Genomic DNA, 13,483 nt, shown 5'->3' with positions numbered 1-13,483 from the left:
GGTGCATTGTGAGTGCTGGGAGCGGGGGGGAAAGAGCAAACAAGGCCTTTTTCTACAGCACTTCTCAAATACCTTACCCCACATTTTTCTTCTTTTAGACAGGGAAGCCAGAAAATACCTTCAGTATCACCAAGCCACCATGTTCAGCAACTACTTCCATGCAGTATAAACAAGTGTGGTTGAACTAGCTCAAGCCCTACTTACAGAATGAAACAGGTTGCTTTTTAAAATTAAGTTTGCACAACAGAAGTAGGAACATTTCATCCTTCATATTCAAGCTGATTAGTTTCAATATCTTTGTAATCAGATAAGGTGGCTGAACTATAGGAAGTTTCCTGCTTTTAAACTTTTAAAACCTTAAAACTTTAAAACTTTTTAAAGAGCAACTTCTGTCAGGCTTTGCACATAATTATGTTACAAAGTTTAAATGTGTACTTCAGTGTGAACAGTGACAGAAGAGACATGATGTAAAATCCACCATAAGACAGATATACTTTTACATGAGGGACATGTCCATTAATGACACTTATTTTAAGAGTAAAAGCATTTGAGCACACAGTTAACAAAAAATAAACTTTCAAGTTGCTTAAGAGAGTAAGTAGAAATACCTTACTGTCAAGCTTTAGCATGACTCTTCCAAGCCCTCTAATAGGCCGTGGAGCAAGAGCTTCCTGACGCTCCATCACAAAATTTTCCATAAGTTGCCACCAAGTACTGCAACGGCTTGCCATGAAGTTCAAAACTCCAAAGTGGACCACAAGTTTTTTAAGTGCCCAAACTATAAAGAAAAGAAAGAAATAAAGTATTAGAGATTTCAGAGGAGTATAAGAGCACACATCTATTCTGGTCTGAAAGACCTATATAAAAAGAAAGAAAGATTCTTTTGCATCAGAAACCACTTTTAGAATTTTGAAGTGGTTTTAGTACTAATCTCCTCATTCACTTTAGAGACATGCTTATCCACTTGAAATTTAAATGGCACCAGAAGAAAAGTGCCTGCACACTGCATGATCAAGCAACTAATTGACTTTAGCAAGGCCTGGGATAAGAAGGTGCAATTCCATTATTCAGTACTGCAGTTGTAACACATGGTTGAGCACATAACATGCCACAAGACTCCACACAGATACTATATGCAGAACTTCATAGTATCTTACTCAAAACAAACTTTTCTGCCCCAATTCTTAAGTTTTAGGTCCTCCACATTGCAAAAGCTGTATCTTTCCTTTAAAGACTGACAGCAGATCATGCATGTAACATTCACAATAAAGAAGTGTTTATTTAAACCCACAGCTAAGTACAACTAGTGATTTATTTTGCTTTTAAGAATCTAAAAATATTATATTGACACCAGCTTTATATCTTAGCTTGAAGATGATCACAAAAAGCTTCAGAAAAATCCATATTGCTCCTTAAAACCAGACAACTTAATACATTTACAAGTTTTTTCCTGAAAGGAAGCATTTTGCTACCAAGACCAGCTTTTCTTCAATACTCCTAAAATACATCCCCACTGTAAGTTAATGAAAGAGCTCTTAACAACACTAAAACAGTGTAGCATTACAGTTATAGAAATAAAAGATCATGCCTGTTTACCTGCAATGAAATATAAGGCTTATGGTTATAATTCCTTAATGCAAGCACTCTTTCCCTTACTAAGTATATATTAAAAACTTGTGAAGCATCAAAATATGTAAGAAAATAGTATGAAACTTATGAAACTTTCCTTTGAAGCTAATTGGTTTTATCTAATAGTCATGGAAAGTCTGCCATATTCCTTTTTATTTAACAGCATGTTATATCACTTAAATTACTTAGCTTTCACCACTTAAAATAATAAAAAAAAAAATCCGTTACTCTTCCAAAGCCACTAAGACTACAAGTATAACATCAAAACAGAAAAATCAATTAATTCACACTATAAACAAAGATTTGTATTACAGCTGATTTTACGGGGCTATTGATGAAAACATACCATATAAGAAAAACATAATTATGCGATCTTTTAAGTTGATGTTCCTTAATTTTCATATTTAGCAGTAACAGACCCAAAGGTCTCATAACTCAGTCCTGACATGAACAATTGATTCACAAGCCTCTAAATAAAACACTGTGCTTCTCATCCTCAAATAGTGAAAAGTATTATTCTAAAGGAAATCAAAATGAAGCTATTAGCAAGAGAATCATATTCAGATCATTTCTTCCCTCAGTTATTTTTTTAACAAGAGTTCAGTAACAGTAATTGTCACATGTGGATCAACAATTACAGATGGTGTTAAAATTCTACTTACACATTAAAATAACTTTTTGTGGAAAGGCAATATGTGTAACAATGCCTAATTAAGTTCAAGTATACTTTTAATAAAGCTTTTTTATTACATGAGAGTATTCTCCAAAGCAATTGCATTACTTATTGCCACATACCACCATCAAAACAGCCCTCCCTTCCCCCCAATATTCACATCATGCTTCTATCTGGGAATACGGAAAATGCCACATATAGCCCAAAAGATCAACTTTTAATATCCACAGTGCATTTTATCAAAGTTCAACAAAAGCTCATTATCTGTAAACCCCTTCTGTAATAGCTCATGTTCTTGTCCATTGAGCGCTCACTTAAGTTTGCTCAAATTTGTTTTACTTACCTTTGGCACCACCATGTGGTAAACATGTGAATTATTCTCTTAAAGAAATAAGAATACTCTAATACTCTAACTATGATTATCTAACAAACACACAGAAAAGAAAAAAACAGTGCGAGTCCCAGCATTTAACTTGCAGGTTGAAGATTTGCATGATGGAATTGTGATTGACAGTAAATGCATAAACTGCTGCTCACCAAAACAGGGTAAACTTTCATTTTACAAGAAGCAAACAATAAACATGAAATGACATTCTAACCTTCTGTTATTTAAATAATCTGCTCTGAAATAACTCAGTGTACCATCATTGCAAAGGTGATATCAGGAGGTTTTTTAACCTAACATAACTACAGCTATATGATTGGGCATAACAGATGAGAGAAAAATAAAAGAGAGATGTTATTAGAAAGACATGAACAAAAGAAGAGAAAGATTATGCAGTAAGAAAATCCAAACATCTGCCAGAAGCAGAAAATGAACTGAAGACAAAACAGAATTAAAAAAAACACCACACATGTAAAAGCTGAAAAGTTGTTCACTTTTGCCCCTTTTCACTTTATGGAATTATTATTTTCCACCCTCTACGTTAGGCAATTTTTAAAGAGCATCTTGTTCTACTGAAGTGGAAATGACTTCAAGAAAAAGTGTTAATGGTAGTAAGGTATTTTATGATAATCTAAATGCTACCTACTTCATGTAATAGTCATGTCTACCATCATAAGGAACTCCAAAAAATCTTAAATTGAAAGGGGTTGATTTCTCTCTCTCTCAAGTTCTAGAAGCATTTTCCTTAAGATCTCTAGGGTCCTTAGATTTATTAGTCACCTTAGACTTGAAAAGTTGCAAGGAAACCTTTGCTTTACAATGCTATTGCCCACTACTAAATTATTTTTAATACTTCATTTTTAACAATCCAGGTTATCCTCATTTCCTTTCTGATACTTAGCATGATCCACTGCTCTGAGTTTGGCTCCTTTCATAATCACACTGCCCCTTCATAAGGGTTTTGCAGCCATTTGGTTATATTAATCGGTTTTACAAGCAAAAACAAGCACTTAACACCCAGTCTCGCAACTAAGGTAACAGGTTACAAATATTCCCAAATTAATTTCTGTTCGGCTTAAGCTTCTTGTTCAGGCACTTCTAAGCATTGGCAGCAGCAAACAATCCACAGAAGCCTTTGGAAAGTCACTTCAGTATTAGATGTGTGCTTTACAGTCTAGATATGTCTGGCTCTAGCTTAAAAACTATTGCTTGTTGTCTGCCAAACTGCAGAAATACCTGCTACACCCATTTTGCCTCCCACCCTACATAGGTATTTCTAAACAGTCATTCCTTGAATAAATTTAGCCATTTAAACTCTGCTTCTGGTAATTCTAAAACATCTTTCCTAACCTCTTGATCATTTTTATGGCTTGCTTACAAGCTCTGACCAACCTGTCATCATCATCTCCCATGATGCCCCGTCACCAAAACTGGGCAGAGTACTTGCAGTAGTAACCGCACTGGTAGGAAACAAAGATTAAAACTCTCTTTCTCCTCTTATCCTATATTCAGCTATTTATATGTCTAATGATCAAATTACCTTTTAGCCTCTACTACAACACCACAGACAAACATGCAGCTGTTTCTTTCACCATGTTTCTCAGAGTTCATAACAACGTTAAGAGCCTCTCAAACCTGTAAGCATGGCTCTACATTCTTGATTTCCAAATGCACAACTGGACAGTTATAATGGCTTGGTGAAAGGGATAATAGTTATATTTAAGTGTGCAATAAATAAAAAAGCTGAAAAGCAGTGTTTTAAGTGAAGTTTAAATGAAGTCTAATGAGACCAGGGAACTCAATTCTCTGTTTACAGCAAGGAATAAATAAAATAAAAAAGGAAGGCTTCAGATTCATTAGTAGCTCATGCACATTTCCAGAGCTCCTGTCTTCCCTTCTCTCTCTTCCCCTCCTGTAAAAAATTATTGAAATAAATAGCATGCAGTTTTAAAATAACTTCTTCATATAGCCATCAGAAATATGTCACTATCGCTTTACAGATAAGAGAACAGATGCACATAGATGTGAAGCAACAAAGCCAATTAACCTCAGAGCTAGAATTAGAATCTAATTTATCTTGTGATTGTTCACTGAACTTAGCAAAACATTTTTTAATGCAAATTAAAACACATAGCTGTTACTCAGTTTTGAAGTACAGCTCATGCTAAGACATGCCTTAGCAATAGATGCAAAAAATGAAAGACACGACACCAAAAGTAAGAAAAACAAAGTGCTCCAAAAGCACATGCAAAAGTCAAAAAGTATTCCTAAGTGTAAGGTGTGACTCATTTATTCCAGGTAACATAAATACATAATGACAGTCAACAGACAAAGCAGTTTCAAAATGGCAGAGTGGGCCTGGGCCCACATGATACAGGACGCTGCACTTCAATCTTCCTATTTGAAGATGTAATTGGTCAAGAACATTATAACCATGCAGAAAGACTTAACTGGTGACAGTAAGTTAATTAACTCTGCACACTCCTAAACTTTCTCAAGATTTCTTGTTTTAAGAACTCACACAAGCCTACAATAGAAGTAAGATTTTATTTATACTGTATTTAACAAAGTCTAAGGCTATCCAAAGTCATCATTTAATGTACGTACATAGTAATTTTATTACCTGCAAAAGGCACTGGCAATAGCTGCACAATCCAGAAATTTAGCCATATCTGCACAATGACAATGGCCCACACAAGTGTAACAAAGTAAATATCACTCGTTTTCTTTTTTCGAAGAAAAGCTCCAATCTCAGGCCTTTGCCTGCTCCCAGAAGACAACGAAGAGGAGGAGAAAGAAGATGAAGCATGTGCAGGCTGATCACCTTCTGTTGCTTCTAAAATAAACAAACAAAAAATAAATAAATGGCAGTGGAACAAGTAGGAATTCTCACATCAATGTCTTGTACAGAACAGAATATGCTCCTTAGTGGCAATTTAACCTACTTTTACGGTAATTTCTCTAGAAGAAAGGGATAGCCTTAGCACTAATCTAGATTTTGAAAAAACTAGAACAGGCCTGTGCAAGGTCTTCCACATCATGCAACGCCATGCCAGGCAGTGCTAATGGGGGAGGAAGAAGAGGAAAGAAGAAAGGATGCTACAGCCTCTTAGAGGCCTCCTCCCACTGCCAGGAAATTAGAGAAGCTAAATATACTCTATCAAACAATCATAAAACTCAGAAAACCAGAGTAGATTTCACTTTCAACAGAAGAACAGAAGTCTGAAGTGCTAAAATAAAATCTTTGATTTCTCTTCACTTTAAGGGCTCTTAAATGTGCTCAAAGCTCATTTAAGCAAAAAATAAAACATAGTTTGAAGAGGATGCTCCCATCTTACAAAATTCTTATTATACTTTCTTTTCCTGAACATTCGCATTACAAACACAGCATTCATGCTGCGATCTTAAATTACTTGCTTGTTTAACCTAATTCAGTAACAACAGCAAGCGTAAGTTAGTGGTTGACAAATGCTGTTGTTCTCTCATTCATAACTTAGAAAAGATTAAGTTCAATTCAAAAATGTGAACTTACAGGTTAAAAAATAAAGGCATTAAGGGTTCAACAAATGGCGGTTTCAAGCAAAAAATATTATGTCCAATATAAAAGTCTTGTCTACAGAACTTGAGTAATTTTTTTAAATAACTTTTTAGTTTGGAAGTCTGCCTAGTATCAGACTAGTATGGATGATACCAGACTTATCTTCAGTCACTGCAGGTAGCATCTCTACCCTTGAAATCCAGTATTAACTTTTACTGAGGATAGGCTCTGTGCAGGTGAGTAAATGCAGAGGCTTCCCATATACCATTACTTGAAGAACATTTATGACCAGGGAGGAAGAACAGCCACACAAGATAACCTGAAAAGCTATTCCATGCTGAAGAATAAAAGGCAATTTCCCATGTTGTTACATACTGCAGCACACAAGCAAAGAACAACTCTTTCACTGGACTTGTGTTATGTTAACACCAACCACTTACGTCCCATAAAGAAAGACTGTTGTAGGGACTGTATTACAATATACTACCATGCATATCAGTCAAGCAATTCATATATTTCATACATGCAGTTTTTGCTGCACTGTGTCACTACAGCCACTAAAGCCTACAGCACAAGAGCCTAGCGTGTATAGTAAGACAAATTTGTTGTACATGTACAGCAGTGGTAGAGTAACAAATTCTGCAGCCTTGCACACTAGATGAACACTTCGTGCTGCAGTAATCCACACTGGTGTTGTATTACAAGGAAGCAAAACTTTTTAGCGCTTATAAGCGCTTCCTAACAGCACTAATACAGTAACACAGCTCTTTTGCTGATTCACCCAATAGACACTGCAACAATGAAGGGAAAAGTCAGCTGGCTGCTGGTAACATATTTGGTGCAACTTCATAATATCCCCAAAAGAATTACAGGAGGCAACCTGAAAGAAGGAACTCGGCAAACAGCTAAACACAGAAGTTGTTTCAGGTGGAGTGCTGCTTGACAAATCAGTTCGTATCTCAAAGCAGGGAAGGATGACCCTATCGTACGTAGCTGTACTTTGCAGAAAAAGGCACAAGTTAATTTTTCATGAGGGAAGATGGAGTTACCTATAGACAGAAGCTTTCCGCTGTCATAAGAAACAAAATTTCTATCATTCCCCTATACTCTTCAGTCTACCTTCAATTAGGCAGAGGAGTACACTGAGGAAGAGCCAAATGCATCCAGCTTAAGATTTGGTAAAGGAACACAAGATTGAGAGCAGCATGCTTGGTAACTGAGAATTCCCCTCCTACCCATTCAACTTACTCAGCTCCTTTCTTTTTACTTTCTTCCCCAAATAGATAATAAACATAAGACAACAAGCAGAAACTAATGTTTATCAAAGGAAAAGAAATGCTAAAAGCCAAAATAGAAAAACAAAAGAATTTGGCATAATAACTTCCCTCATGTGGAATAGGCTTTATCTGACCCTTTTTGACCCCAAAAGCCTTGGCAAAGTCATTACAAAAGAAAAGAATATTCCTTCCTTTTGGAATGAAGAATCAGATCAACATATTTCTGCAATGAAGAAAAACTTAATTAAATAGCAGTAATATTATTCTTAAGAATAGCACCAATTAAACCCAACTCATTTTCTTACAGTTTCTGTATAGATATAAGCAGACTGTTCACAGAAGACAAAACACAAATGGGAAAGAACTCAGAAAAAGGTGAAAAAGTTTAAAAAAAAACAAAAAACAAAAAACAAATCCAAGACTTAAAGTGTTAGAGGATCTCAAGAAGAGAAAAGCTTTTTCGGAATGTGGTTCCACAGCAGTTTAGGCCAAACTAAATTGGCACTACCATTACCCAGCATTCTCCCCGTACCAAAGACGCAGACTCCTTAGCATCAGCACCTGACACTAAGATGATCAGACAGCAGTCAGTCAAAAAAACTAACTCAGGAAATAAAATTAAAACAAACCTCCCCCACCACACACACACATTTTGTTGCCTCATCAACACAAGTGGGGAAGACTGACTGCTAGAATTGATTTAGAGCAACTTCAGGTCCTGTAAGATACCATTCGGTGTGCTTCATGGTATTGTCTCAGATGAAACCTGAAAAAACACTTTCTGTCTTCCAACAAATGAGACAGTAAGACAGTCTTTCCCAAATAGCTAACCTAGTACCTGATAAAGAATCTGGGGATATCTTTAAGATGCTGTTCATAATATATCAAAATCAGAATCCACAATAGCAATTTGAGTATAATAAAAAACCCAAAGAATTGCCAATTTTCCTGGCTGTATTAAAACATGTTCTTTTCTTTGCATGATCTGTTCTCTATCAAGTCAATTTCTTGCTGGCACACAGTTCTGAATTATTCTTTTCTCTTTCCTTAAGCAAAAGGAAAAGGAACAGTAGCATAAAGAGGAAGGCAAACAATTTGTATGCCTGTAGACCAGGGTATCAGAACAAACTCTTCAGAGTTACGTGAAAAGATGATTTTATTATTGTGATTAATATTATTGAAAAATTATTTCAAAAGACCAGGATGAGGGTACCCCTTTCTGAATAACCATATCTTTTTGTAAGTCTAAGATTTCTTTCTTTTTTTTTTTTTTTTTTTTTTTTTTTTTTTTTTAAGAAAACTAGTCTATTTTCTTTACCTAGAATAAAGAAATTTGGGGGAGGGGGAAAGAATTACAACTATATTTAAGGATTTCAATGTCTGTCATACTCAAAGCCAGCAAGACAACTGAATCTTGCCTACAAAGCAGCTAACAAAATACTGCAGTGGTATCTGCTTCTTAAGATGAGCATTTATCACTTGATGTATACTCTGGAAATTCTTGGGACACCAGAAAGAATCACAAGTTAGACAGTCTTTACTGGAATCATTAAAAAAGTATACACACTGAAAACCACTATTCAAATACAAAATAAGGAAAACATAAGTCTTTGGAAAATATATATAATCAATATGGCTTTCCCCCCCCTCCCATTTTCCTAATGGACAAATTTAAGCACAAGGAGAACAGTACACAAATGAAGTATTGTTCTGCATTCAGTTTAATACAGTATAAGCATTTTTCTTGCTATTGCCAGTTAACCAATCTTGACAGCTACCAACATATATTCAGAGAAGATACAAGGAAGATCTCACCCTGAAGTTTATCTACCTGACTGAAGATGTGAAAACTTCCAAAAATCTTAAACTTCTCATAAAACAGACATGTCATATTATGAATTCCAAAACAGGATAACAAAACAAAAAAAAACACAACCAAAAACTCCACACAAATCACTACAGAGGAAAAACAAGAGCTGCTGTTTCTTAACTTTGCGAGTAAACATTCTTACAGTGCCAGAATATTGTTTCATCACCATTCACACAAGATCCAAACCACAGATGACCATGAGGACACTTAACACTTCGCACGAAATAAAATGTTGCTTCCCAATAGATTGCTAGGACTTTATTTGGACTATTGTTAAAAGCAGACAGGAAGCTCTATATTTGTTCTTCTCCTGCTGTGAAAAAACACTGACTCAAGCAACATTCACTACAGAAGACACCCCTGTAGAACTGCTGTAGTGTTTTTCTTGGGGCCAGACAGAGTTACAACTTGAAAATAGAAATTAATTGTGTTAAAGAGGAAAAAAACCTAAAACTGGTGACTTAATTAAAAAAAAAAAAAAAACTAAACACCACACACATGAGCTTACATAGCACGTCTGTGGGAGACTCACTTGACCAGACATCCAAAAATCCAGCTAAATAATCTCTCTCATTTCAAAAGTAACAGACTAGAGATAACAGAAGAAAACTTTCACCACGATGTCCCATTCCCAAATTTCAGGATATATTTGTCTTTAGCAAGTCAGTTAGACTGATGAGGTCATCTTCATTTTACAACACTAAGTAAAGAATAAATTGTCTAAAGCTGCCCTTTTTATATTTTAAAAACAAATGTTTTTTAATACAGTTTATATAGAGATATTTAAAATTAGGAAATGTATTTGAGTAGCTTTATGTATCCTTCTGTTTCATAGAAGAATTGCTGAAGAGATTGTTCTATGTCAACTCTTTTACCTGAAGGCTGAATAACTTTAGATTCATGCAAGCCAGCCTTTAGACATAAGTTATTAACACTACACACACAAAGCATTCTCTCTTGCACAATCCCTACAGAGAGTAATTTACACATTGCAGACAATTTTAAGAACATACTGCCTTGCAGTAGACTACTCTTAGATGCAGCTAAGCTCAAGTTTTGGACACTTGCATCCTGTCAGGTTGCATGACCTGTTTTGTCTGTCTACTTGAAGAAGATGGATGAAAACAGATCCAGAGATCTCCACAATATTTGATTTTGCTAGTATCCCATTCCACCAAAGGCCTACCTGGACAACAGATGGCAAGGTTCAATAGCAGAGATGGACTCCTATATATTCTTCTTGCAGCCCTTTCAAACCATTTCTTAAAGATTTTTCATTTTGTTACATTCTCAACGAAACTCGCTATAGGAAAGAATATGAACACGCCACAGCTAAACAGAGAGCAAAGTTTTCTGTCACTGTGACATCCACAAAGATTATACCAGTCCATCTGCACCTCATCAAGCAACCCAGTTATATCTTATTAGCGCCAACAAATCAAGGTAAGCGCAGGGAAAATAAATACAATAAAGAGGGGGAAAAAATGCCCTCATTACCAAAAACAAAACAAACAAAAAAACACACAAGAAAACACATCTACAAACTTCTAGTCAGACCTTCTGTATGAAAGAGCGCTTCTATATTATTGTCCTCTTACCATTTTTAAAAGTAGATATACCAGGTACACGGGGTAAGCATAATGCGTTATTTTGGAAAAGGATGAAGAGGAGAGGGGCTATTTTGAAATATGTTCTTAACTCCCTCTTATTCATGCCTTTAGAACTAATTCAAATATTTTCTTACAGAGTATTCAGTCACCTGAGGGCAGTGAGGAACGTTTGTTATTTGACTCATCTTCTGTAATTGATATTGCCATGGCAATTGTTGAAGCCGCAATGGAAATCATCTGAGTGGGAAGTTCTGCCCCTGTAAAACATACATGTCTATATAAATAAAGAAGAGCTTAAGTCTTAAAATATTGTGTTTGTTGCTTGATATCCACTGAAGCTGTCAAGCAATACAAAAATATATGCATAGATATTGTTAGTTTTTAATATGCATCCTACATAGTCAATATGATCAAACGGCCAGGAGTGCTACTAATTTTAGGATTACAATACAGCTGGAGTCAGGACACAAAAACAATCAGTGACTCAGCGCTGTCCTTCCTAGTGAGCTGTCACTGACAAAGCTGTTTCTGTTACTCGCAGTCTGATTACTCTAAAATCTCTATACCAGGTTATCAGTTTTACTAACCAAGGCGGTGACAACTTTCAAGAAAACCAAAGCAGCAAGATAGAAAAAAAAATTCCCAAAATAACAATAAAACTATTAATGGAAAGGAATCCCTGGCAGTTGTTTTTATACAAAATTGATTCACAATAGGAGAAAGCTATTTTTCTCAAAATCCAAACACAAACCATAATGTTAAGAAATTTGCATTCTAACCACAAATAATTGGATATAAGAAACTTACTGCATGGGTGAAGTAGTCTAAGTTTCTCTCTCATACTCAACATTACTCAACTATTAAACCCATACTGCTCATTCCTTTCAAAATTAGACCCTAATTCCAAATTCCTGGACTCTCTTCATGCTTGAAACTACATATAAGATTCTCTAAACATATTCTTAAACATATAATTGAAACATATTCTAAACTTTGCAGTTAAGAGAGTCAACTACTTTGCTATAGAGACCAGACAGTTATTGTAAAGATCTTTCTATAAAAAAAATAAAGATTCATTTCAGCATGCAAAATCCACTTTGGAACAAACATGCTAAAACTTCTTATAGGAAATTCCTGCAATCTATATGATACTAAATTTACAGTAATATAGTTTGGATGCTTTCTCCTTACTTCACAGAACTTTTGCCTCCTATAATAAAAGATACAACAACTCATTTCTTACCAGAAGACTCCTCTCCACTCTGCTGTTCATGCAACGTGCCTACAGTCATCAGAATAACTATAACCAGAAACACAGGAATTCTCCAGGAGCCAGCCACAGAAGCTGAAAAAGATACATTTTTTTCTTCAATAAAAATTATGCCATTAATAAACTTTACATCTAGCAAAACTAAGAAAGGCACCACAACAACCAAGAACCACATAGGTAAAAACTAACAAGTGTTAAAGCAAACAAGTTTTCTACATTCACAGAAAGGAGGAAGCAGAAAAACAGGTGAATAAGTTCCTCAATGAATAAACCACGTTGTTACTTCTTCAGTGACTTTAAACTATGCTGGCATACCTTAGAGACAGTTTTTAAAACAACATGCAAAATATTAGGCTTTACACAAAATAAAAACATTTTAGAAATCGGAAGCATACCAAGCCACTTAAAAAAAATAATCTAGATTTAAGTTAAAACTCTACAGAGGTGCATCAAGCAGGGCCTTGTTTAATTTTGGCTTTTCAGCTAGTACTTCAAGCAAATGTAAGACTGAAAACGTGAGCAAAGGCAAAGCCACTATGTGCAGCCTAAAACATCAGAGAAGCGTCCACATGTATTTGGAACAACTCTTGCAATCTGCTGCTAAAGCAAAAATAAATCATTAAATATGCTGTGAAACCTTCCACCATATTAGCCTTTTATTATTTGCATGACCATGGGAAATCCAATGAACTCAGATTATGATAATATAATCTTTATAAACTTAATACTAAAAAGTTAGTATAACCTTAGATTTGTATTAACAGATTATACAGATTCGTAGTAAACTTATTTGATATTGTTGATGCCATCATAATGACATGCTTGTTGATTGCTGATATAAAAAAAATTTTTTTTACTTCTATTACTACTACTAAATGCATTTTACAGTTTCAGCCTTAATTAGTGACAGACTCTCAAAAAAGTTCAAAATATTAATGAGTGAAAGTCTAAAATCACTCCCATGTTACCTCAGCCCTTCCCCTCCAACCAGCTGGTGAGAAGTCTGTTACTGCAAGAGCCAAATAAAATTAAGCCACAGAAAGTACAAACTAGACAACAGCAGTGGAAGGCAGATGATGTTGCTCAACTCCTTGCTGCCCTTCCCAATTCATACTCCAACACTCGCATCTTACCAGCTTTCTACCAGCAACACATACTTCTGCATAATGAAAAAATTCCTGCTGGCCACATGTGGCCAGAATTACTGAGCAGAAAAAACAGCTTGCACCTC

General features: G+C 35.4%; 1 protein-coding gene across 1 annotated transcript in view; it reads right to left on the bottom strand.

Moving 5' to 3' along the window:
• The window catches only part of TMEM245 (transmembrane protein 245), a 90,436-nt gene that overhangs the window by 64,796 nt on the left and 12,157 nt on the right, over positions 1–13,483 (bottom strand). The window contains exons 3-6 of the mRNA XM_067292171.1: positions 12,226–12,327; positions 11,132–11,239; positions 5,311–5,523; positions 609–778 (exon numbers count right to left, since the gene is read on the bottom strand). Coding sequence (XP_067148272.1) covers positions 609–778; positions 5,311–5,523; positions 11,132–11,239; positions 12,226–12,327 — 593 coding nt within the window. The remainder of the gene's footprint in view (positions 1–608; positions 779–5,310; positions 5,524–11,131; positions 11,240–12,225; positions 12,328–13,483) is intronic.

Source organism: Apteryx mantelli, chromosome 2, assembly GCF_036417845.1.
Source record: "Apteryx mantelli isolate bAptMan1 chromosome 2, bAptMan1.hap1, whole genome shotgun sequence".
Lineage (NCBI taxonomy): Eukaryota > Metazoa > Chordata > Aves > Apterygiformes > Apterygidae > Apteryx > Apteryx mantelli.
The sequence above is the reverse complement of the archived record's forward strand: the minus strand, read 5'-3'. Positions and strand labels throughout refer to the sequence as shown.